The sequence below is a fragment of the Lynx canadensis genome, chromosome A3 (assembly GCF_007474595.2).
Source record: "Lynx canadensis isolate LIC74 chromosome A3, mLynCan4.pri.v2, whole genome shotgun sequence".
In the NCBI taxonomy this organism is placed as follows: domain Eukaryota; kingdom Metazoa; phylum Chordata; class Mammalia; order Carnivora; family Felidae; genus Lynx; species Lynx canadensis.
In genome coordinates, this window is record NC_044305.1 from 49,901,497 (window position 1) to 49,927,211 (window position 25,715).

Below are 25,715 nucleotides of genomic sequence, written 5' to 3' on the forward strand. Positions count from 1 at the left end.
AGTAGCTGATTATAGGGCTCAGGCAGGGGAAGTATTAGATGAACTTGGAATATCTGGGGGTACCAGAAAGTAAAGAAGTGCTCAAAAAATGATCAGGGTTCATCTGGAGGACCAGAAACCACTGAGAAGGGGCTCTCATTGGCCAAATCTGAGACAATTTGAGCACGAAAATAAATACTGATAGTAATGTATTATAACGCATTGAGAAAAAGCAGGAACCTAGGATAGTAATAGGATAATGTAATGAATAAATAAGTGAAAAGAAAGCTCTTCCTTACACATTTGAAATACCAATAAACATAAAAGGAATGGTGGAATTAGTTACCAACTGGCCACCATCACAGCAAGAAATAAAGGATGCTAAAATAAAGGGTAAGAATTCGATGGGGAATGGGGTATTTACATAATATTAAAGTATCTACCATACAATACTCACCATAACAAAGGGAAAAGTAACCTTACTGTGGAGAAGCCTGGCCAACACCACCTAACCAGGAATCAAAGCCAACATCACTAGTAATGGGACAAATTATGGGACAAAGAGACCTAATCTAAATATAATCACAAGAAAACATCAGACAAACCAAACAGAGTTACTTCCTACAAAATAACTGTTTATAATCTTCAAAAGCACCCTGGTCCTAAAAACCAAGAACCAACTGAAGGAGCCACCTCTCACCTCTCACCTCTGAAGGTGAGAGGACAGCTGGCAAAGCTCAATGGGGTGGAGGCTCAGACAGCACTTTTGCATCCACGTTCATATCCTTTGAGTCAGGGAAGGGACGGATGGCTTGGCAAATCACTCTCAGATCTTTCAGAAAAAAGTTCTGTCCTTCCTTTCTGTAAGTTTGAAATGATCTTAAAATAATGAAAAAAGGAGAGTGGTGTTAAGCGTCATGCAGGAGTCAATACCTGACCTGTTTGTTGAGTTCCTCCATTTCAGAGCAGGCCTTTTCCTTGTCTCTCTTTAAAATCTCGATTTCCTTCCTATTGGAGAAGCAAAATTAACAATGTCACTGACCAGCCAGTTTCTTTTTCCCATCATTGGGTTCGCAGCCACAAAACAGACACCTCACACCTGCTCTGTCACTGTTCTACACTACTGCCGCTGCCCATCCAGTCGGGACCCCAACCCTCGGAACCAGAGGAACACTGCCAATACCGTAAGAACAAACACCCTCCATGACATTCTTCAGCCACACATAGTAATATCTCTTTAGAAAACATGTGACGAATCACACTAAGCAGCATAAATAGGACCAAAACAAAACAGCCTTATATCTGCTGGGGTCTGTTGGGAAATGGGCCCTGGCAGCAGATTAGAGAAACAACAGTTTCTAGAGGGGAAAAAAACTTTTAGGGGCGCCTGGGTGGCGCAGTCGGTTAAGCGTCCGACTTCAGCCAGGTCACGATCCGCGGTCCATGAGTTCAAGCCCCGCGTCAGGCTCTGGGCTGATGGCTCAGAGCCTGGAGACTGTTTCCGATTCTGTGTCTCCCTCTCTCTCTGCCCCTCCCCCGTTTATGCTCTGTCTCTCTTTGTCCCAAAAAAAAAAAATAAATAAACGTTGAAAAAAAAACAAAAAACTTTTAGATTTCTGAAATGCTGTAACATAATACCAACCAGTTGTTGACCATCTGCTCTGGGGATGCCATATTTTAATCATGTTGAACTTCAGAGATGAAAAAAAAAGGTCAAACAAACTGTCCTTGGATAAGACTACAGTAGTGAAAGCAGAAAGCCACAGATGGGTACTCTGTGCTTTCTCCCCTCCACAAACACAGTCTCTCCTGCCTCAGTTCCTGCTCCCCTTCCCCACCTCTACCCCTTATTCTAACCCACTGAAATCCACAAACCATGGAAAAGCCCAACTAAAATCATTAACAAAACATGAAAAAACAGATTCCAAAATGGCCCCAGAAGCATCTCTTATTGCTAAAGAAATACTCACTGTCCCCCACCCCCACCCCGAGGCATGATATGGAGCAGCTCCATGGGATGGAAAGTGCTTATACAGACTTCAGAGAGAAGTGGCCCAAGCTGGAGCTGTCCACCGCGGTGCTGACTGTGCCGCAGTGTGCACATGTTCTACCTCATACTTAGAAGCCCAGGAATGAACGTGGCTGCCAACATCTGGAAAGGGATCTGAACCCTCCCACGCCTATCAGGGCTGGTCAGAGGTCAGCATGGCTCACCTTTGTGGTTTTCTGGAACTCAGGGTTGGTGTGTTAACACTTCCCACTTTCCACAGCAGTATCTTCTAAGCCCATTGCACAAAAAGCAAAGCATGTTGCAGACTGGAGTCCAGTTATAATGACTGAGCCAGGGCCCTTACCTCTGTGCATCATTTGTCTTTTCTGCAGCTTCAAGCTCTTGCTGAATCCTTCCCAGCTCATTTTTCAACAATGTATTTTCTTCAGAAAGCCTATCCAACTCGATTCTGCATGAAAAATTGAAAAAAAGAAGCTGGGGACTCCAGGAGCTGGCCACATGCAGTCCACATGAGTCTGGTCTTGCAGCTGGAAGTCATGGTGATCTTGCATCATCCCTGGATGATGGCACAGGGCACACTGTTATTTTTTCTATGCACAGCTAACATGCTATGGTTTGCATCTCCTAAGCAATAAGCTACAGAAAATAAAGCTTTCTTACCTTCTAAAACAGTCACACAATCAACAACTCACTAATGTATTCAGCACCTTGGTTCTGTTTATGTTTATAGGAAATCTGTTACTGCATCTTACAACCACTAACTGCAATAGGAGTATGCTCACAGTTGGTATGAATGCACAACACTGGCTGTGTGTCCTCAGGTTACGGCAAAGGATATTCATCTCCCACCAAGTTACTCTGACATAGACCTCAGGAACATAAGGAATCAGAAGACCAAAACACATTTTCCTTTTTAGTGAGAGCTCCCCTCATTGTACACTCTGAGGTCAACACTAGGGAGGAGAAACTGGGAAGATGTCCACATTAGTGGGCATCATACCTGACACAAGGTAGAGGCCTCAATGGAAAGAAGCAAGCATGAACAGTTACCACATGAACCATGTCTGCCTGGAGCCACTTTTGCTCTCTTATAACTTAGAGGTCTCCACTAATGTAACACTAGTGACATATGATAGATGAGCAATTTACCAGTAAAGATCATGAAAGAGACAGCTTAAAACCCATATTTGCTGGACAAGAAATTTATTCTTCAGGGGCGCCTGGGTGGCTCAGTCGGTTGAGCGTCTGGTTTTAACTCAGGTCATGATCTCGCAGTTTGTGGGTCCTAACCCCAAACTGGGCTCTGTGCTGACAGCTCGGAGCCTGGAGTCTGCTTCGGATTGTGCGTCTCCCTCTTTCTCTATTCCTACCCCACTTGTTCTCTCTCTCTCTCTCTCTCAAAACATAAATAAACATTTAAAAAAAAACAAAGAGGGGCGCCTGGGTGGCGCAGTCGGTTAAGCGTCCGACTTCAGCCAGGTCACGATCTCGCGGTCCGTGAGTTCGAGCCCCGCGTCAGGCTCTGGGCTGATGGCTCAGAGCCTGGAGCCTGTTTCCGATTCTGTGTCTCCCTCTCTCTCTGCCCCTCCCCCGTTCATGCTCTGTCTCTCTCTGTCCCAAAAATAAATAAACGTTGAAAAAAAAATTAAAAAAAAAAACAAACAAAAAAAACAAAGAAATTTATTCTTAGTAGATACTGGTCTGGTTGACATTTATTTCCCCCATTGGTCCTTATCTGGCATTAGCTTCTAATTGTTTTAAGCGAAAAATACTCAAAGCCATGTGATCTTGTCATGTTCATTTTATGTAATATGCTTATAATACCAAGCATAAATGTCTTCTTAATAAGCATAAATATGACTTCATTTTATCTCATGAGAAACTAAAGGAAAACATAAGGAAAGGTTAATCATTGGAATTTTTAAAGCAGTAAAAGGTTTTAAGCAGGGGAGTGAAACAAATGAGGTCTGTGTTTGGAAAGTACCATTCTGACTCCAGAATGGGGAAAAAAAATTGATTCAGTGCAGATGGGGGGGGGAGGGGCGGGCGGAAGGGGGGGCAGTTCCCACTTAAAGCTTCCTGGACCTCAGATAAGCTGATGGTGTCCTATCCTATCCACCTCACCACACCAAGCAATTAGAGAAGTGTGAGGCTGATCATATAATGGGTGATTGTCCTCACAGATGGTAATGGAAACCTCCAAGGGCCCTCTAACAAAATAAAAACCTGGAAGCTGAAACCCCAGCTTTGAGTATTAAGCAACACAAAGATAGAGTTACCCTGAGGCCAATGCCTATGTCAGCACTCCCATCAGCAGCATGGACTCCTGCATTAAGCCAGTGCCCTAAAAGGAGGTTAAAGTGGCCCTGGATTGGGAGGCTCTCAATTCTCAGCAAATGCAATACCTACCCTTTCTGCAGAAAGCACCCTACTATGGCTCCTGAGATTCCCAGTGATTAACATCATGTAAACATTAGCTTACAAAGATCACCACAACATACATGGAAAAAAGCTGCCTCTGAGAGGCAGCAGAAGCAAAACAACAGAATTAGATCCCATAGGAACCTCAGATATTGTAATTACCAGACACAAACTAGAGATAAATATTATAAAATGTTTATGCAAATAAAAGATGGAAATAAGGGGCGCCTGGGTGGCGCAGTCGGTTGGGCGTCCGACTTCAGCCAGGTCACGATCTCGCGGTCCATGAGTTCGAGCCCCGCGTCAGGCTCTGGGCTGATGGCTCAGAGCCTGGAGCCTGTTTCCGATTCTGTGTCTCCCTCTCTCTCTGCCCCTCCCCCGTTCATGCTCTGTCTCTCTCTGTCCCAAAAATAAATAAACGTTGAAAAAAAAAAATTAAAAAAAAAAAAAAAGATGGAAATAAAAAAAAAATAAGCAACAAAAACCTATCAAAAATGATCAGACCAAACAGGACAAAATAGGATTTTTGGAAATGAAAAAAAAAAGGCAATGTCAAACTAAAACCTCATTGAATGGGTTAAACGGCAGATTTAGATAGAGCTGAAGGAAGAATTACTGATCTGGAACACAGAAATGGGGAAAAAAAACACCCAGAATGAGACAAGTGAGAAAAGAAGATATGGAAGGGAAGAAATGGAGGGAAAGTGAAAAGCTCTAACATCATACATCTAATTGTAGAGCAAGAGGAAAATCCATGTTTTAAAAATAATGGCTGGAAGGGGCGCCTAGATGCCTCAGTTGGTTGTGTCTGACTCTTGATCTCAGCTCAGGTCTTGATCTCAGGATAAGTTCAAACCCCACAATGAGCTCCATGCTGGATGTGAAGTCTACTTAAAGAATAATAAACTGAGGGTTGACGGGGGGTGGGTGGGGGTGGGTGAGGAGTATTGAGGAGGGCACCTGTTGGGATGAGCACTTGCTGTTGTATGGAAACCAATTTGACAATACATTTCATATTAAAAAAAAAGAATAAATAAATAATGGCTGGAAGTTTTTCATAAGACACAAATTCAATGGGCACAATGCTTTTCTAAATACAGTAGGTAGAAAGAAAACCACACCTATGCCCTATCACCTGACAATTCCATTCTTAGGTACACTCCAACATAAATGTTCCAAAAGACATGGACAAGAACTTTCTTAGCAGTACTATTTGTGATGACCAAAACCTAAACTAAACACTACTCAAATTGCCTATCAACAAGTGAATGAGTAAACTGTAGTATATTCACATAACACTCCACAGCAATGAACCATATGAATGAGCTACAGCTATAAATCTTGAATCCTCCAGATGGGCCCAATGTAATCACAGGGTCCTTAAACGTGGAGGGAAGGGGCAGGATAGTGGGTATCAGAATGATGTGATGTAAGGCAGACCTGACCAGTCATCACTGTCTTTAGAGATGGAAGGGGGCCAAAAACAAGGAATGCAAACAGCCCACAGAAGCTAGAAAAGGCAAGAAGAGCAATTATCTTCTATAACTACAGGAAGGCAACCCTGCCAACATCTTAATTTTGGTCCAGTCATACCCATTTCCTTCTAAGCTCCAAAACTATAAAATAATAAATTGTGTTGTTTTAAGCCACTAACTTTGTGGTAATTTGTTACGCAGCCATAGAAAATTAATACACATATACAGCAATAACTAAACAGAGTAGACTACTTAATGTCAACAGTGGAATCTTGAAGATACTGAATATGTTCAAAGGGCAGAGAACAGCCCTTAAATCTAGATTTGTGTTCCTAGGAACACTATCTTTCAAAAAAGAGGGAAATTTTGAGACATTTTCAGATAAACAGAAACTGAGGGAATTTACTCCAACAGAGTTTCACTAAGGGAACTTCTAAAGACTACACATTAGAGGGGCGCCTGGGTGGCGCAGTCGGTTAAGCGTCCGACTTCAGCCAGGTCACGATCTCGCGGTCCGTGAGTTCGAGCCCCGCGTCGGGCTCTGGGCTGATGGCTCAGAGCCTGGAGCCTGTTTCCGATTCTGTGTCTCCCTCTCTCTCTGCCCCTCCCCCGTTCATGCTCTGTCTCTCTCTGTCCCAAAAATAAATAAACGTTGAAAAAAAAAAATTAAAGACTACACATTAGAAAGAAAAAGATCCTATAAAGAAGGCATGAGATATAAGAAGGAATCTAACCAAGGGGAAAATCAGGCATCCAAATGGAGGAATTCTGCAAAACACCTGGTCTTGATTTTTCAAAAACATCAAAGTCCAAATTCCTAGAAACACACAATATGCCAAAACTGACTCATGAAGAAATAAAAAATCTAATTGGACCTATGACTAGTTAGGAGATTGAGTTAGTTAATCAAACGACTTGTAACAAAGAAATGCCCAGGAGCTACCAGGATTCCCTGGTGAGTTCTACCACACATTTAAAGAAGAAAATGCTAATACTTCTCAAACTCTTCCAAAATTTGAGGAGGAGGAGACACTTCCTAATTCATTCCACAGGGCCAGCATTACTATGATATCAAAGCCAGATAAAGACAGTACAGGAAAACTAGAGACCAATATCCTTTACCAATATTGATGCTAAAATCCTCATAAAATACTAGCAATAATTATTGTTTAATAGGTACAGGGTTTCTGTTTGGAATGATGAAAAAGTTTTGGAAGTAGTCAGTGGTGATGACTGCACATTGTGTACACATGATGCCACCAAATTATATACTTAAAAGCAATTAAAATGGTTGATTTTACATTAGGTATATTTTACCATGATAAAAAAAAAGTCAACACCCACTGACAAAAAAATTAATAAAAAATGATGGATACACTCTTAGATTAAAGGATATGGGGCACCTGGGTGGCTCAGTCAGTTGAGCAACCAATTCTTGATTTCGGCTCAGGTCATGATCTCACAGTTCATGGGATCAAGCCCCATGCTCGAGCATGCATGCTTGCTCTCGCTCTCTCTCTCTCGCTCTCTCTCTCTCAGTAAGTAAACTTTTTAAAAAAGGATATTAAAGAGATATGATTAACTAAATGCATGGCCTGATCCTTGATTAGATATAGGGTGAGTGAACAATCTAGAAAGAACATACCAAAACAACTGGTGAAATCTGGATGTAGAGTGCAAATTAAAAATAGCAGCATATTCATGCTAAATTTCCCATATGTGATAATGATCCTGTGGATATGCAGGAGAATGTCCTTGTTCTTACAGAACAACATGTTGAAACATTTAGCAGTAAAGAGTCATAATGTCTGCAATTATCTCCAATGATTCAGAAAATATTTTAAAAGGGTATGTGTAGATTTGTGTGTGTGTAGAGCAAAATAGCAATAGGAGAGGTGACTGTGGATAAATTTAACCCTGTGGATATTCAGGTTACTCCTGCTATTCCCTAAAATACTGGCAGAAATTCTTTCACAATCCAAATCTGGTCGTGTATCTCTCTGCACTTTGCTTTCTTTTATGATAAAGGCCCAAATCTTCACCATGGCCTTCAAGATCCTGTAAGTCTGAGTTCTGCCCAACCTGTGAGCCTACAACTGCTGTGGGTTTGGAAGGTGGTCGCATGTGTTTACTTACAAGTGGCCACAAGGCCAATACACTGGGAGTTGTGGCCAAGGGTCTCCTGGCTGGTGTTGGGGCCAGACCTCCCCTCACAGAGCAGGAGCTGGGACTGGGGACCCAGCATTGGGGTTGGAGGGATGCCAATGAGCTCAGCAAGCACCTGCATGTTGCTGAGCCTGGTAGATTCCTTCAGGCTGGTTTTGTGTGAACCAGCCTCTCAAGGGCTTCAGAGACAGGTGTTCCTCTCTCCTTCCAGGATTCTTCCCCTAAAAATGCAGCCCCTTGGTTTCCCCTTCCTCTGTGGGATCCTTCCTCAATTCTCCACCCACCACACTCTGCGAAAGACACCACAGGATCCTCATGTGTAACTGAATCCTGCCCTCCCCACTTCTTGGTCAGTGGCATTTCTGGGGAGTCCTCTGATTGCTCTATGACCCATTTCCAACACCTTGTGTATATCCCATCCCCCTATAACTGATCAACTTGGCCTCCACACCCCTGCCAGCCAACTTCCTACACCTCTGATGCCATCACTCTGGTCCCCAGCCACTGTCACCTCTTGCCTGGACAGCTGTAATATCCACCTCCCCCTGCCCTCTGCCAGCCTCCGCATTGCCTTTATACCCACCCCACAGTCCCTGCAATATGCTCTTCTCAGTCTTCCTGGCTACCTGAGAGCACCTTTCCACAGCTGCCTGGCTCAGAGCCCCAGCAGCCTGCCCCCTGAAAACCCTTCCCCTGCCCACGAGAGCTGGCTCCCATCTACATTCCCCCCTCTGCACAGTTATCTTCTCGTTCCCCAAAGCCTTCTAACCTGGGCCAAGCCTGCTTCTGCCCCAGCGCCTCCTCTGCCTTCCCAGACCTGACCCCCCACCTCCCAGAAAACTATCAGCTTGAATTTTGGTTGGTCATTTCTATACATTCACCTAGGCTTTCAGCATATGTGCACATGTCCCTGGAAAATGTACATGGTTTCAGCAGCATGGCCTCTAAGTTTCCTCATCCTTGAAACATGGTAACACATTTCTTCCTGACACTTGGACATGCAGGAAGCATGGTGCCTCCCTCATGGGCTGAAAGCTGTAAACATCTGTTCTGCTCTTTGCTGCAATCCCTAGCTGCACTGCCACACAGAAGATGCCCCATAAACACTGTCAAAAGACCCTGCTGAGACTACAGCTGTGACTATAGTTATAGGGTCAACAGGTGGGGAGTGCAGACCAGGAAGAGCAGAGAGAGGACAAGGGCAGCCTTCTGACTCAGGCCAGTGAGCAGCAGACCACTTGGCACTGGGCTGGGGAATCTGGACAGCACAGGTGTGGGCACACGCATCTGTCCATGGGGAGGTGTCCGAGAGGAACGGCACAGTGAGATTCAAGGCTCTTGGCTGCTTCTGTGCCCAAGGCCCTGGGTGTGCCTGGAGCCTACCATGGACTCATGCACAGAACAGGCCCCCACAGTGTGTCCATAGGGCCGGAGACCAGCCCCTGTGGGGGGCTTGCTATGGAGAAGTTGGGATAGTAAGTGCATGTTCTACACTCATTTTGTGCTCTGTGGCCCACTGGAGACATGGCACCATGGCAACTTGATGGATAAGGAAATTTAGAAGTCAGGCCACCACAAACAAGGTGCTACATGGCTCAGAGACACCCACCTAAGAGGCTGCACATCAAGCAATGTCTATAAACTGATAAACAGCCCCTTCAGGACAGCTATCTCTGAGAGGAGAGAGGAGGCTTAGCAATGGTGCCTAGGGACTTATAGCTATGCTCATAATTTTTTGTCAGCTGGGTGGTGCACTGACATTTATTCTGTTTGGTTTAACATAAATCCCAACTCTCCTTTTTTTTTCCAAGGAAGCTACCCCACCATAGTCACCCAGACCCAGAAGCTGGTGCCTGAGCTGGAATGCAGGTCTCACCACATACCTGTGACCACATTCCAAGACAGACCCAAGTCACTTACTTGGACAAGTGACACAATACTTGACAGAGCCTCCATTTCCACAGGAAGTGGACCCCTCACAGGTGTGCTGTGTAGGGGTTAATGGGACTAAATGACACTTCACACAGAGCACTGACCATATCACGTGGCTGTGCCTGGCATGCAAGTACCTAAAACCTCTCCCAGGGCAGCCATCAGTCTCCTAAGGAGCCAGAAAAGCATCTAAGACCATGTGCTGCCGCATCTGGAAAAGCTTAGTTTCTAGAATTCTAGGCTTCTGAGAAAGAACATGTGTCAGCCTGAGTCCCCCAGGGGATCCTGGGAAGGAGGAGGGCCTGGGTGCACACCTGGATGCTCTCTGCACTTTGCCCACAGACCAACATCTCCAGGACACCATCCCACCTTGAGGCTTCCCCTGGAGAGGAATCAACTGCAGCAGCATCTTGAAACCCCCTGAGCACTCACGTCCCACCCCAGCCTCCCAGAAGGTGCCAGGGCTGCCTGGATGGCTGCTGGCCTCCTCTGTTGCTCTACTTAGAAAGCACAGGAACTTGCAGTTCAAGGACAGTGCCTGGCACATGTGCTGGTGGGGCAAAGTAGTAGGTCCTGCTCAAAGTCAGCAGGAAGAGGGCTCAGGTGACCCAGAATTGAAGTGGGGCTCTAAACACAGTCTGTCTTTGTCTTTGCGAGATCAGCAAGAACTTCCTAAGGAAGACCAGGGGACACCAGTCAGCTTAGCTGCCCAGAATGACCCAGCTCTGCCCCCGCCCACTCGTTGGTTATCTGGTGACCTGTGGGATGCCCAGGGTCAGGGATGGGCTTATGACCGCTGCACAGGCACAAGAGTTACATAACCCCCATCAGCAGCTGTCATGAAACCCATGTGGGGGGGGGGGGCAGTGGTAGAGGTTAGAAGGTGTAGCTAGGCATTCTAAGAATGTTTAGAAACCAAACCTGTTGTTCTCTCTTGCATCTGCTTCTTTCTCAAGAGCCCAAACGACATACTCCAGCTGTAGCAGTTTGGTTTTCATGCCATCCTTCTCTTGCTCCAGAGCCATGTTGGCCTCTTCCTCCCGCAGGACCTCAAGCTGTTCCTGCCTGGCTCCCTGGGGGTCAGCAAGGTGCAGGTGGGAGAACAAGGTGCCCTCCTTGGCCTTGTCACTGCTGTGCTGCAGCCCTTGCTCCAGGGTGCTGTTCCCACACCAGGCCTGTTCCTCCAAGGCCTGCCCTTGGCTCCCCATGGGGGCTAGCCCCCCACTCAGGTTCCCAGCTCGCTCAAGAATGGCTGGCTGCCTCTCAGTCTCTCCTCTGCCTGATGTTGGGGGCTGAGCTGGTGAGGCATCTCCCTCTGTTTTCCAGAGCAGCTCCTGGGCTTCAGGCTGATTCAGACCAGATGGGCCAATGGCAGGAGGTACCAGCTCCTCTAGGACTGCTTTCTTGTCCACCCCACGTTGATGCACCTGTAACCACCTCCCTGGGGGGGCAGAAGCTACCTCCTCAGGGTCAAGTACACCCTGACCATCCTCTCTGAGGCCAAGGTTCTCCAAGGACCCTCTGCAGGCCAAGGCAGGGTCTAGGGCTGGGCTCTGCCTGGGGTCCATATGGCACAAGTACCGGCCTGGCACATCCCTGAGCCTGGCTTGCCCATGGCCATGCCCAGCACCAGGTTCCTGCCACACCAGTGACTGCTCCCTCCTGCCTGCACAGAGGGGCATGGGGCCACCCATACCTTCTTGGTCACCACCTGCCACTGCTGGCCCATCCTTCAAGCAGGCCTGCAGCATGTCTTCTTCCTGCATAAGCTTTCCCATTTGCTTCCTACAGGCAAGCTCCAGTCTTTCCTTCTCCAGGGCAGAGGACCTGCAACGTTGCATCTGCTCCTCACCTGTCAGCTCCTGCAGCTTTAGCTGCTGCCTTCCACAGAGTGGGAGGATCTCCTTCCCTTTGCCCTCCCTCCGCTCCTTCTCCAGATCATGCTGCTCTATCACCTCATGGACTTGCAGCAGGTGTTTCTGCTCTTCCTTCTCCTGCTGAGGCTGCAGCGCTAAGTCCTTACAGTGGGCAGTCTGCTGTAAGGCTTCCGTCCTTGAGAGCTTGTGGTTCAACTCAACTTCTGCCTCTTTCCTACAGAAACAGAGCACATCACAGGCACTGTGGGTGTTGCTCCAGGCCCAGCCCTTCCCCCCAGGGTTGGAAAGGCCTCCTCAAAGGCTCTTCTTGTCCTGACTGCAAACCTCCTCTTTGCCTGACCTGTTCTGTCCCTTCATCTCCCATGCATCCCAGAGCTCCATCCATGCCCTGGGACCCTCCTTAGAGGGTCTATTGGAGGATCTCTTCAGTGGAGTTGGGTTCTACATATAGAAGCTGACATGAAGCCACTCACACAGACGACTTTTAGTGTAAGCTGATTATAATTAAATAGGATAAAATTCAGTACCTGAGTCATGCAGGCCACATGTCCAGGACTCAGTAACCATATGTGGCTCATAGCTGCCATCATGGACAGAGCAGACACAGGACGTGTCCCCTATCACAGGAAGTTCTAAGGATAGAACTTTAGTGGTCTAAAGCTTTAGTGAGCCGTGTGAATCTTGCCCACAGTCAAAACTACCCTTGAAGATTTGGTAAGTTGCTGGAACCAGGACAGCCCCAGGAGAATGGGGTCCCAGCTGAGGCGGGGGCACTAAGGGCGTGTTCTCTGCTCCTGGCCGGTGCTAGCCTGAGGACAGGACATATGGTTGTATGTGGCTCCAGCTCCAGCCTGAGGAGGGGCCATGAGCAAGAAGGTCCTCCAGATGGACAGCGCAGGATGGTGGGAGGGGCTACCCTGCACCGACCCCCCCTGTTGCTGGTGGGGTCTAGAAGGACTTGGGTCAAGACCCTTATCACACAGCTTTGGGGTTTAAGAGAAAATAACTTAAAGCTCAGAAGAAGTACATGGCTTAAAAATGACCTTTATGGTCCTCTAGGAGAGGGACAGTTCCTGTCAGGCCTTAAGGGCCTGGGGCCCCTCCACTGTGTCATCTGGAGTGCAAGGAGGAGGGAACACCCACAGACTTGGAGGGCAGTCTGGTCTTTCACAGCACATCTCATGTATTTGAGCTACCCCCAATCATCAAGCCAAAGAAGGGGAAAGTGTACCCCACCCAGACTAGAGGGCGCATTTCCATATACAGGTGGCAAACATCCTGCAATCAGGGGGTGACTGATGCCATGTGTACTCAGCTCCACCACTGGAACTCCACTGAGCCCTACACAGCCTCTCCATGAGGAGCGGAAGTACGGTGGGCCCCTCCACTGTGAGTAGTCAGATCAGCCCTGGGTCAACGTATGGGCGTGGTCATCCCCGCCTGAGCTGGGCAGGTCCAAGACTCCCCACAAGTCACAGAGGGGCTGACTAACCAGCACCATGGCTGAAATAACTAGTCATTCACTCTATTAAGTCAGACCCATATGGACATATGGGTATTTTTCACATAACTATGATACCGTTGGATACAAAATGCCATATTCGTTTTCCAAATAAAACTTTCCTCCTCTTTGCTCATATATTTTGACCTTTTCAAGAACCTCACTAACCCAAATTACTCGTCTTTCCCATGGTTTTAGGGCTTTTATACCTTTTATCCATCTCCTCATGTGTTATATAATACAACATCCTGGAAAATTAGAATGAGATATTAAATGAAGAACATTTAAGAACCTTTGCTATCAGCGAGTCTAAGGCAGAATTCTACAAGGAATTTTAACTACTCTACTCTAGTTAACACATTTTTAATGCAAAGGAACAATCCTTATGATCCTATTCTTTCAATGTTCACCCACCTGCCCTGAGAAAAAGCACCCCGTTAGCAGGCACTGTGATTCTGAGCAGTTTGCCTAATGCAATTTCAAATTTGGGTTCTTGGCAAGAAACCCTAGATGTGAGATCCTGAAAGGACACGGCACCCAACCTGACTCGCTGAAGCTCCTTCCGATGCCTCTGGTGCTGCTCCTGCTTCAGTGGGTCCTGTTCCTGGGCCAGCCGCTGGGCTGGGCCAGATAGCGCCTGTGCACAGCACTGTCCCAACACTGCCCTCTCTGTCAAGGGGCTGTGGGAAGCCTGCTGGAGCTGGTCCTGCAGGCCTCGGATGAGCTCCTGAGACTTCATGAGCAGCACCTCCAGGTCGGCCCTCCTGCACTCCAACACACGGACCTCAAGCCTGAAGGCCTGCTGCATTTCCTCCCTCTCCTTTGCAAAGTCCCTTCTCATCACCTCCATTTCCCTTTCATAGGAATTTACCTGAGAAGAGAAACGTGAGCAGCAAAGATAAAGAGGTCCTGAGAATGACTTACCTTACAATGTGAAACAGAAATAACGGACTTCCAGGCACAACATCCAAAGAACTGGTGGCCGAGACCCGACAAAGTGCACAGGCTTGTGAGGGTAACAGCTATGCTAACGACAGTCAAGCCTCCCCCAGGGTGCAGTGTGGCTGTGGGCTTCTGTTGTCTTGCATAACCTTCACAAGAGCCCCAGGGGGCAGGTCCAGCAGGTGGGGAACAGAGGCTGGGACCATACCAGACCAGGTGCTTGGTCAGGCCTCCAAGGAGGGCAGAGAGTGAAACAACTGAGAGAACTGGGGAACCTTCATGAGACCAGCAGGTGACTCTGAACATCCTTGAGGCAGGAGTTTCCAGCAAATGCATCCAGGGAGCCCAGGGCACAAGCGCAAGACATGTAATCCCACCTTGCTGCTACTCTTAACTCTGACAACAAATCATGAAAACAAGTCATGGATCCTGTCCCTTAACAAAACCCACTACAATCTGCTAACGGAGCAGGAGAGAAGTTTATCTAAGAAGACAGACTCAGCCAGGGTCCTGGCCACAAGGTCACAGAGTACCCCACAAGGGGCAATCCCAGGGTTGTTTCTGCTTAGAATACAGCCAGGAGGTGTTCTTCCCCTTCAGCAGAGTGAGCAGGGAGGTCTGGCCTTGTGCAACCCTTGTGAATTCGGGTACACATAACCTCATTCCCTCCCTTAATTGGTCTTTCCTTATCTCTTGCCTACTTCCAAAGAGAGTGTGAGGCAGAATGTACATTTTATTTTAAAACGTTTCCCCATAATCTTTTGTCCCCCGTAGCAGGCTTACTATGGGGCCCAGAGTCTAGGGCACACGTGTGCATGCGGAAACGTGCACTGCCAAGCGAAGCTTTCTAGCATGCAGCAGGAAGCCTCTCTGTGTCCCTGTGGCCATCCTCACTCCCCCTGACCTTGGTCTCCAGCTGGATCTTGAGGTCTTGGTAGTGTTCCTTCACCTGCTCCATCATTATCTCGGTTTCTAAACTCACTGGAATGCAATCACCCACAAATGAAGTGATGCCTGCAAACGAGAAGACATTTCCATTTATGACCTGCCAAGGATGCCATGGGTCTATTCCTAGCCTTCCAATCTGACATCTGGACAGCACTGAGTATTCAGCCCAGCCTTCCTCCACCATGCCCCCCACCAAGCACAACCTTCCATGGGCACCTTCTGCAAAAGGAACGCAGTGCTGGTGGAGACAGCTGACCCTCAAAGGTTTCCACAAGCAATGTTATCTTGAGCTCTCAAAGTAGGAGCTCTTCAGAAATCAGGTCTCTTTGACCTAACACTCGTTCCTCAAAGATATAACCAGGAGGCTCCCTGCACGAACCATCAGGCCCTTGGATTCCCTAAAAGATGGCATACATGGTACTTTTACTACCCCCTGAATTCTGTTCCCGGATGATGCCAGGTACCCTGAGGAACTGGGAAGATAGACAAGGCACAGACTAACTTCTGGAGCAGTCAATGCTTTATGATGAGGCATTATGAGCCTATTTCTTCAATCTTTTTATCTTAGCTCCTCCGTTTTCTTGGAGACTCTATGTTACTTACTTTTATATGATAATAATATGGAGTTTCAACAAATACATTAGGCATGGTAAATACTCATGGAGCAAAGCTTCTGACAGATCACAGGAAAGAGGACATAAGCGACTGCTTGTTCCAGATGACTTTTCTCACAGACCAACAATGTCAGATGTCCTTGCAGCTCATTTTGTGAGGCACCCATAGAACCACAAGCACCACCAGCACCCCCTGGGGTACCAGGCATTCCCAATGCTGTGTGTGTTGAGAGGCACACCAAAGAGTTGACTCAGAATGTGGGTTTTGGCTACTGCTCAGGTTTCATCTGTGTTGGGTCTGGGGCTGGGAAAGTGAAGGGAAATGACACACCCCTTAACTATTTTCCATGAAAACAAGTGACTGAGAACTATGTGGTTGAGAGAAGTCAGGACAAGCACCTTAGGAAAGAAAGCAGCCTCTCCCTTGACAGCTAGAGCTGCCACATGGTTTTGGTTGAGCAGGCCTGGGTGAAGGAACACCAGGCTGGAGTGGCTCCAGCTGGAAGCACTAATGGGACAGCCACCGTGATCCACACAGCCCTTCCCCCAAGACTCCCCTGTGGCAGCAGACAGACCCCCCCCTTTGAAGGGACTGATGGAAACTGTGATCAGATGCGGGGGGTGGGGGGGGGCAAAGGGAAAGAGAAAGGGCTTTGGTGGGCAGATCAGTGATGACATAAAGCCAGAGGCTGCCTTTCAGTGCCACAACCCAAGGTCTTCTGGACAAGGGCCACCCAAGGTACAGGACACTAGCTCTGCTGCTCCCTGGGTTACAAGTTGGTGGCTCTTGACAAAGGTTCCATGCTCTGTGTATCCCAGGCTCCTTTCCAGGGACAAGTTCCTCCTTGTGGTCAGGCTGCCCACCTAGCCACATGTAACACTTACCTGAGGATGTGATAATGTCCAGTGTGCTGGCCATACCCCAACACCTCCCAGCTGAGGGCTGTAGACTACAAGTCATGGACTTGGAGCCATTAGACTCCACTAAAGAAGGCCTAAAGGGGCGAGGAAGCTGGACCCACATGCACAGAAAGCCCCACTCAGTTCCCCTTGGAGGGTCCCATGTTGGCTCTCTTAGGTACAAACTTTTTTTTCTGTTTTATGAAGTAAACAGCTTTAGGACAATATGGTAGCTCTGAGTGCTCTCAGGATTGCAGATGAGAACAAGATGCTCTCTGAGGGGCTGACTCTGCCTTGATACGCAGTCAGTGGAGGCAGCCAAGTGGCCAGAGGTAGGGAAGTCCTGGCGGTCCCCTTGTGTACTCCCACCAGCAGCAGCATGCATGGAGCCATGGGCAACATGTGAACTTGCATGCTGCCGACTGCACACAACTGTAAGGAAAGGCGGCAACCAGCCAAACCCACCCTGTCCTCCAGAGGAACCACGGAAACCTCAGGGACAGCTGGGGCATCTGAACCCCCACCCCACCCATTCTGGTCTCTAGTAGGAGGCAACAAGTTAAACACAGGGCACTGAGGTCTCCTGGTGTTTGGAGCTTGTCCCAAACCTCACAGGCTGAAGAGTTGGGGAGCAGGAAGACTTGATCTTTTTCAAGTGACACCTTCAGCATCAGCTCTGTGCATGGGTACCAAGGTACCAAGGCCCCACCCCACCTTGACCCTTTCCACACATTCCAGGCAGTAAACATCAGCCCTATTCTGCCATGGTCCATGTGAGGCCTCTGTGAATATCAGAAGTCCCTGATGCATTTCACACAATCTAGCACTTTCCCTGAGAGCTGTTACAGACCTAAGACCAGACCTCATGCTCTGTATGACCCCCAGCCTCTCCTCTCCTCCCTTCCCTTCCCTAAATGACTGTGTCCAACCATGCTGAACGATCACCCTGGGACATCTCTATGGATCCTCCCCATGACCCAAGGGGCTTACTAGGTCATGCCTGTCCTGAGGTCACTACAAGGTCATCATAACTTCACCATCTCTACCTAAATGGTAAAACCTTCACCCTCTTCTTCCCTTGAGGCTCTGGATATTGTCCCTGGCCTTGGGTTATAGGCCATTCTCCCAAATGTGCTGGTCCAAAGGGGCTCATGACCCTCTGGAAGCCTGACATGCTGTGGAGCTGGCCCCCCCTCCTATAGAGTGCCCCTGGATCAGGGGGCAGCTCATGCAGTGGGGGCAGACAGATATCCATTGCCACCAGCCCCTGCTCTCCCACAGCAGGAGCACACAATCCCTTACCTCCCAGGACTGGGCTCCTACCTGTTGGGCCATGTCCAGAGAGCAGCCGTTCCTCTAGCTGTGCATGGGGACGGCCACGCCAACTCGGAGGCAGCTGTGCCTGCAGGCCTTCCAGTGCAGTTTGCAGCTCGTCGTTGTGGTCCTGCAGGTCCTACAGAGCAGAGCCAGACACCCCCTGCAGCCAATATGGCCACCTGAGGAGTGGTGAGGAGCACAGCAGTATGGAGCTGGCCCGCCCAGGGAGCAGCCAGGTGTCAGGCCCTGACTTCCAGCACACAACACTTAAACTGTATTCTAGCTTCCTAATGACAGGTGAGCCTAACGAAAGCTCTTCCTGACTTTCTTATGCTCTGCACCACTTTCAGGGCCACTTCCTGACTTTCTTATGCTCTGCACCACTTTCAACCACTGGATACACGGGAGGGGCTAAGAAAAAAAAAAAAAAGACTGAAGTGGAAATTGAGGAGGAATGTAGAAAATACAGAGAACCATTAATATTTGAAACTCTAGTGGTTTAAGACCATAATGATGTTGTGACGTGGGTGTGAGACAGCACTGTCTGGGATGTGTCCTGGGATTCTTTCCTTTCCTGTTGTTGAATTTCCAAGGGTTCTTTCTACAGCTACTGAGAAAAGAGAATACCATGTGTTTCAGACCAAGGGCCACAAAGAAAAATGACTGTGTCAAACAGAAAGGATGGTGGGTGAGCATGCACATAGGTGGATGTGAGGGGATTTGAGGAGGAGGGGTCATGAAAGCTTCAGAGGAAGGGTCTCATTTATAACCAGCATAATTTTGTCCACACTTGAATGAAACACATCTCAACAAGCACACCCTGTCATCTGACTTTTAAAGGGCTAGAAAGGGTAGAGTTTATAGCTGCCTTCCTAGATGGTCCCACAGCTGCATGTGTTACCACATCCACTCACGACTCTGGATCTAAGTCCTCCTTCCCTGGAACCCCAGTGGGCCTGTGACTGACTAACCTGGAGGATAGCACAAGTGATGCTGTGTCTTCCAAGGATGCAGCTTTCAGCCATCTTCTTCTTTTGGGACACTGATCATCCCAACAGGTGTCCTCCTCAATACCCATCACCCACCCTCCCCTACCTCCCACCCCCCATCAACCCTCAGTTTGTTCTCAGTTTTTAAGAGTCTCTTATGTTTTGGCTCCCTCCCTCTCTAACCTCTCTTTTTTTTTTTCCCCTTCCCCTCCCCCATGGTCTTCTGTTAAGTTTCTCAGGATCCACATAGGAGTGAAAACATGGTATCTGTCTTTCCCTGTATGACTTATTTCATTTAGCATAACACTCTCCAGTTCCATCCATGTTGCTACAAAAGGCCATATTTCATTCTTTCTCATTGCCAAGTAGTATTCCATTGTGTATATAAACCACAACTTCTTTATCCATTCATCAGTTGATGGACATTTAGGCTCTTTCCATAATTTGGCTATTGTTGAGAGTGCTGCTATAAACACTGGGGTACAAGTGCCCCTATGCATCAGCACTCCTGTATCTCTTGGGTAATTCCTAGCAGTGCTATTGCTGGGTCATAGGGTAGATCTAGTTTTAATTTTTTGAGGAACCTCCACACTGTTTTCCAGAGCGGCTGCACCAGTTTGCATTCCCACCAACAGTGCAAGAGGGTTCCTGCTTCTCCATATCCTCACGAGCATCTGTAGTCTCCTGATTTGTACATTTTAGCCACTCTGACTGGTGTGAGGTAGTATCTGAGTGTGGTTTTGATTTGTATTTCCCTGAGGAGGAGCAACATTGAGCATCTTTTCATGTGCCTGTTGGCCATCTGGATGTCTTCTTTAGAGAAGTGTCTATTCATGTTTTCTGCCCATTTCTTCACTGGATTATTCGTTTTTTGGGTACGGAGTTTGGTGTGTTCTTTATAGATTTTGGATACTAGCCCTTTGTCCAATATGTCATTTGCAAATATCTTTTCCCATTCTGTTGGTTGCCTTTTAGTTTTGTTCCTCTCTGGTTTTTGAATGCTATTTGAGTTTCCTCTCCAAGCAGCTCTCACTGAATAAACCTAATCTTCATAAAACTGGTCTTATCGGCCATCGCCTGGTCTGTAACTGCATCTCCCCTGGAGAAGAATCCTCTTATTGGCAATTCTAGGCAGCAGGAGAAGGGACAGGCTCTGCATAGATGCTGTAAGACCCTTCACAAAGGGTCACTGTACCTCATTCAGAAGCTCCTGGGCAAATATAAGAGTTTCCCGACGGAAAGAGCAACTCTGGGGGGAAAAGGGCAGGGCTAGCAAGTTAGAGCTTTGGGGCAAGTCTGCAGAGCAGAGCATGTACACAGCCTGGTTGCTGACACAGCCTGTGATCACTGCTGCTCTAGCTTTGGCATATCTAAGATGGCAGTGCTCACCACACAGGCCACCAAGCAGCTCAGGTATGGTCAGTCTGAACCAACACGGCTGTAGCCTAAAATCTACATGGAATTTCAAAGACTGGATTCCAAAAACAGGATGTAAAATATCTCATTAAAAATTTGCTTATATTGGGGCACCTAGGTGGCTCTGTCGGTTAAGTGTCCAACTCTTGATTTTGGCTCAGGTCATGATATCACAGTTTCATGAGTTCAAGCTCCACATCTTGCTCTGCACTGACTGTGGAGCCTGCTTGGGATTCTCTCCTCTCCCCCTCTCTCTGCCCCTCCCCCCACTCGTGCTCTGTCTCTGTCAAAATAAATAAACTTAAAAAATTGCTTATATTGATTATATGTTGAAACGATAATTGTGTGGATATAATGGATTAAATGTTACTAAAATTATTTCTTTTTATATGTTTCAGTATGCCTACAGAAAAACTTAAAATTACATGTGTACCTTGTATTGAGTATTCTGAGAATATACACACATCCCATAAATTCAGCAGTACCAGAAAACAGGTTCTCTTAGGTGCTATGCTAGCCATAGACTTCTTTGCTCTCAAGACAGAGCAGGGAATGTGCTCAGTTCTAACTGATGAGGGTGACATGTGCCATCCTAGGCACCAGCCATGGGCTTCAGCTCTATACAGTGGGTGTCTGGTGGGGCTGGGGAACCAGGTGCCTGTTTATTTTCACATGGACTCACATTTACTGGGTGTGCCTATGGGTGCCAAAGACAGTTATAGGGCGTTATTGCACCAGCCAGGAAAGGCAACAAGGCCATTGCCCTGATATGGCAGCATGAAGGGTCCAAGGGGAGGGTGGGATTTCAACAGCAGCACTGGAAAGTGCCAGAGAGGAAGATGGTGCCAGCAGGTTGGCTAGGACTACAGGCTGGGCCTGAGTATGCATATATATAAGTGAGGGAAGGAGGGGGGCAGATAAAGAACCACCTAAGATGGGCAATGGTGGGGACATCTGTTAGGGGTTGTTGTGTGTCTCAATCCATTCGGGCTTCTATAACAAATTTCCACAGACAGGGTTCATAAGTAACAGAAATTTAGTTCTCATAGTTCTGAGACTAGAAGTCCATGATCAAGGTGCTGACAGATATAGTGTCTGGTGAGGGCTTCCTTGTTGGTAGTTGGTGGTCTTTTCCTGTCCCATGGTGGAACAGATGGGGGAGTTCTCTGGGGTCCCTTATACAAATCACTAATACCTTTCACTGGGCTCCACCCTTATGACCTAATCGTCCCCAAAGGCCCTACCTCCTAACATTGTCACACTGGGAGCACAAGCTACAACATAAGAATTTGAGGAAACACAAGCATTCCATCTGTAACAGTGTGGAAATGAGGGAAGGGAAAATCTGCATTTGGGGTGTCTGACCAAGGACACACTCCTCCATTATAGTGTCCACCCAAAGCAACAGCAGAAACATGAAATCACAGAGAACACTGATTAACATTCACACTCCCCTTTAATCAAAGGCAGCCTCGCCAACAAAATTAAGATTGAGAAAGACATAACAAAAAGCTAAAATGACAGTTAAATAGGGAGAGGATTTGGCAACAAGGGAAAGCACAGTCTCACTGCTAACAAATATCCTGGTTACAAAGTACAGGGAAACGCAGAGCAGTGACTTTGGAAAGGTTGGGTGACACACCACGGGGAAGGTTGAAAGTTGCCTCTACCTCTGGAGACTGACTCTAAAAACACCATTAGCCAGGGGGGCTCCTGGGTGGCTTAGTTGGTTAAGTGTCCCAACTTCGGCTCAGGTTATGATCTCACTGCTCATGAGTTCGAGCCCCGCATCAGGCTCTGTGCTGACAGCTTGGAGCCTGCTTTGAATTCTGTCTCCATCTCCCTGCCCTTCTCCTGCTCGTGCTCTCTGTCTCTCTAATATAAAATAAAACATAAAAAATTAAAAGTAAATAAAAATAAAACACCATTAGCCAGAGGCAGTGACCCTCCAGTAGCAAAGAACAGAGGAACAGGACGCCTATGGCTTATAGGAGAACACCAAGGGCCAACTGATAGATGCAGAATGGGTGCTGGGCTTGGGAAATCATTATTTTGCAGCCATCATGGTAAAGACTGGATACTATCCAATTGGATATTAAATCCAGGGAAAATTTTGATGAAGAACAGGATGTTTATGTCATTTTTAAGTGTCTCCCTACTGATTGCTTATTAGTTGCATGGGAGAAAAAAAACCAGTAACTATACACTGGGGAAATTAGGCAACACCTTAACATCACCTATGCTGTCTGGCTGAGAACACATAATCTTAATTTAATACAAAAGAAATATCAGAACAACACAAAATAAGAATGTTTAAAAATCTCTCTTTAAAAATATCCATGTCTGGGGCGCCTGGGTGGCTTGGTCAGTTAAGCGTCTGACTTCGGCTCAGGTCATGATCTCACGGTCCGTGAGTTCGAGCCCCACGTCGGGCTCTGTGCTGACAGCTCAGAGCCTGGAGCCTGTTTCAGATTCTTTGTCTCCCTCTCTCTCTGCACCTCCCCTGTTCATGCTCTGTCTCTCTGTGTCTCAAAAATAAATAAACGTTAAAAAAAAATTAAAAAATAAATAAATAAATAAATAAATAAATAAATAAATAAATAAAATAAAAAATAAAAATATCCATGTCAGAGACAAAGAAAAGGCTGTGGGAATGTGCTGGAGACTGTTAGGATTTAACACCCAAGGTGATGGTTTTGGAGGCCGGGACTTTGGGAAGTGATAGGATCATGAGGTCTACTAGAACCCTTGGGTCATGAGGGATTAGTGCCCTGTTGTTCGAGATCCCAGAGAAATCCCTTGGAGGCAGCCTTTCCATCTGTACCAGGAAGAGAGCTCTCACCCAATACCAAACCACAAGCCTGACTCCGAGCTAAGGGAATTTCTAGTAGAAGCTTCTGCCTGTCTTACCTTTTAGGAACTAAATTCCTAGAGGCTTCTGCCTAGCTGTCAATCTCACCTTTTATTTTATTTTATTTTATTTTATTTTATTTTATTTTATTTTATTTTATTTTATTTTATTTTATTTTTTATTTTTTTAATGCTTATTTTTGAGAGAGAGAGAGAGGGAGACACAGAATCTGAAGCAGGCTCCAGGCTCCAAGCTGTCAGCACAGAGCCCCACATGCGGGGCTCAAACTCACAAACCGTGCAATCATGACCTGAGCCAAAGTCAGATGCTTAACTGACTGAGTGTCTGACTCTTGTTTTCGGCTCAGGTCATGATCTCACAGTTTTGTGGGTTCAAGCCCGCATCGGGCTCTGTGCTGGCTGACAGCACAGAGCCTGCTTGGAATTCTCTGCCTCCTTCTCTCTCTGCCCCTCTCTCTCCCACTGGCGCCTGAGGTCTCCATCTCTCTCAAAATGAACTTTAAAAAAATTTTAAAAACAAACTAACAAACTGCTAGAAAAAGAAACACTGGGGTGCCTGGGTGGCCCAGTCAGTTATGTATCCCACTTGATTTCAGCTCAGGTCATGAACTCACGGTTTATGAGATCAAGCCCCATGTTGGGCTCAGCACTAACAGTGTAGAGCCTGGTTGGGATTCTGTCTCTCCCTCTCTGCCCTTTCTGGGCTCATCCTCACAATCAGTCAATCAATCAATCAGAAAAAAAAAAAACAAAAAACCAAAAACAAAAAACAAAACTTGAGGAGGCCAGAGTGCAGACAGCAGCACTTTCAACAATAGCCAAATTATGGAAAGAGCCTAAATGTCCATCAACTGACGAATGGATAAAGAAGATGTGGTTTATATATACAATGGAATACTACTTGGCAATGAGAAAGAATGAAATATGGCCTTTTGTAGCAACATGGATGGAACTGGAGAGTGTTATGCTAAATGAAATAAGTCATACAGGGAAAGACAGATACCATGTTTTCACTCCTATGTGGATTCTGAGAAACTTAACAGAAGACCATGGGGGAGGGGAAAGGGAAAATAAAAGTTACAGAGAGTGGGAGGCAAACCATAAGAGACTCTTGTATACTGAGAACAAACTGAGGGTTGATGGGGGGTGGGAGAGAGGGGAAAGTGTGTGATGGGCATGGAGGAGGGCACTTGTTGGGATGAGCACTGGGTGTTGTATGGCAACCAATTTGTCAATAAATTATATTAAAAAATAGTGATGGACAGTTACCTCAGCCTCATTATAATGTGAAAATCCCTCTCTGAATATTGATCCCGAGCCCCAGTAACAGGAGCCTGCTGCTTTCCCTTGTTTGGCTGTTTTAATTACTCCCCATTATCTCCCTATTCCTACAAATAAAGCAAGGTTGTGAGGCAGCTCCACTGGCTTAGTCTCTGTCTGCATCTCACCAAAGGAGGAGGCCCACTTGAGTTCAGTAACACCACCTCCAGAACTGTGGGAACTAAATCTGGTTTATAATTTCCCCATCTATGACGTTTTTGTTGTAGCAGCCCAAACAGCCTAAGACATAATGTTTCAGACTGAAGGACCTTACACAGACAACTAAAGGCAACATCTGACCCTACAATGGATCCTGTAGGTTAACTAACAAAACTAAAATACAACCAGCATGTTGTATTCCCATGTATCTGTGGGAATCATGAAGTTAATAAGTGTGTCACAGTTAGGTGGAATGGGAAGCTGGGTCTTCTGGAAGAAAAGCCCAGATTTCTGGCTTTTGCACATTTCTGTGGTGTAAATAACTCTCACAAGAGCTGATTTCAAGCTATCAAAGGTTTAGCAAGAAGCTGGCAAAACTCCTGAACACTGAACAATCAACTCTGTGCACATGCACACCACTGCAAGGAAGCAGGACTAAGCCTGTTCTTCGGAAATGTGTACTGAGTGTAGAGGGGTGGAGTGGCCCCGTGATGCACTCACCCTGAGATGTTCAGAAAATAACTGTGTATACATATTCACATCCATACACAGCACACAAGTGAGCAAACATGCAACGAGCACATGGAGTAAAATGTAAACAACAGGTGAATATGGGCAAAAGGTATCCAGGTGTCCCTGCCACTGTTTTCACTTTTGTAACTTCATGTATTAGAAATTATTTTCCAATGAAAAGTTTTCTTAATGCTCTAAATGTTACTGTGAAACAATCAAAAATATTTTTAAAAAAAGAAAAAGCAAATATCTGAATAGATTAACACTAATATGTTCAATATTTCTGATGTTTCAAGAAGTCAAATTTTAAGAACCAAAAGTGAAATTAGTAACAGAGTCCCATGAAAGAAAGATGGATTTATGG

At 46.7% G+C, this 25,715-nt stretch overlaps 1 protein-coding gene across 5 annotated transcripts in view; it reads right to left on the reverse strand.

The window, feature by feature from the left end:
• Positions 1–25,715, reverse strand: part of NINL (ninein like) — a 175,426-nt gene that overhangs the window by 33,685 nt on the left and 116,026 nt on the right. For 3 of the 5 annotated variants that reach the window (XM_032592610.1, XM_030310248.1, XM_030310249.1), the window contains 7 exons: positions 18,090–18,219; positions 15,209–15,318; positions 13,905–14,233; positions 13,572–13,610; positions 10,906–12,075; positions 2,334–2,438; positions 918–987 (listed from right to left, as the gene is read on the reverse strand). In XM_032592610.1, coding sequence (XP_032448501.1) covers positions 918–987; positions 2,334–2,438; positions 10,906–12,075; positions 13,572–13,610; positions 13,905–14,233; positions 15,209–15,318; positions 18,090–18,219 — 1,953 coding nt within the window. Of the gene's footprint in view, positions 1–912; positions 988–2,333; positions 2,439–10,905; positions 12,076–13,571; positions 13,611–13,904; positions 14,234–15,208; positions 15,319–18,089; positions 18,220–25,715 lie in introns of all 5 variants that reach the window. The other 2 variants (XM_032592611.1, XM_032592609.1) reach the window with 2 other exon arrangements.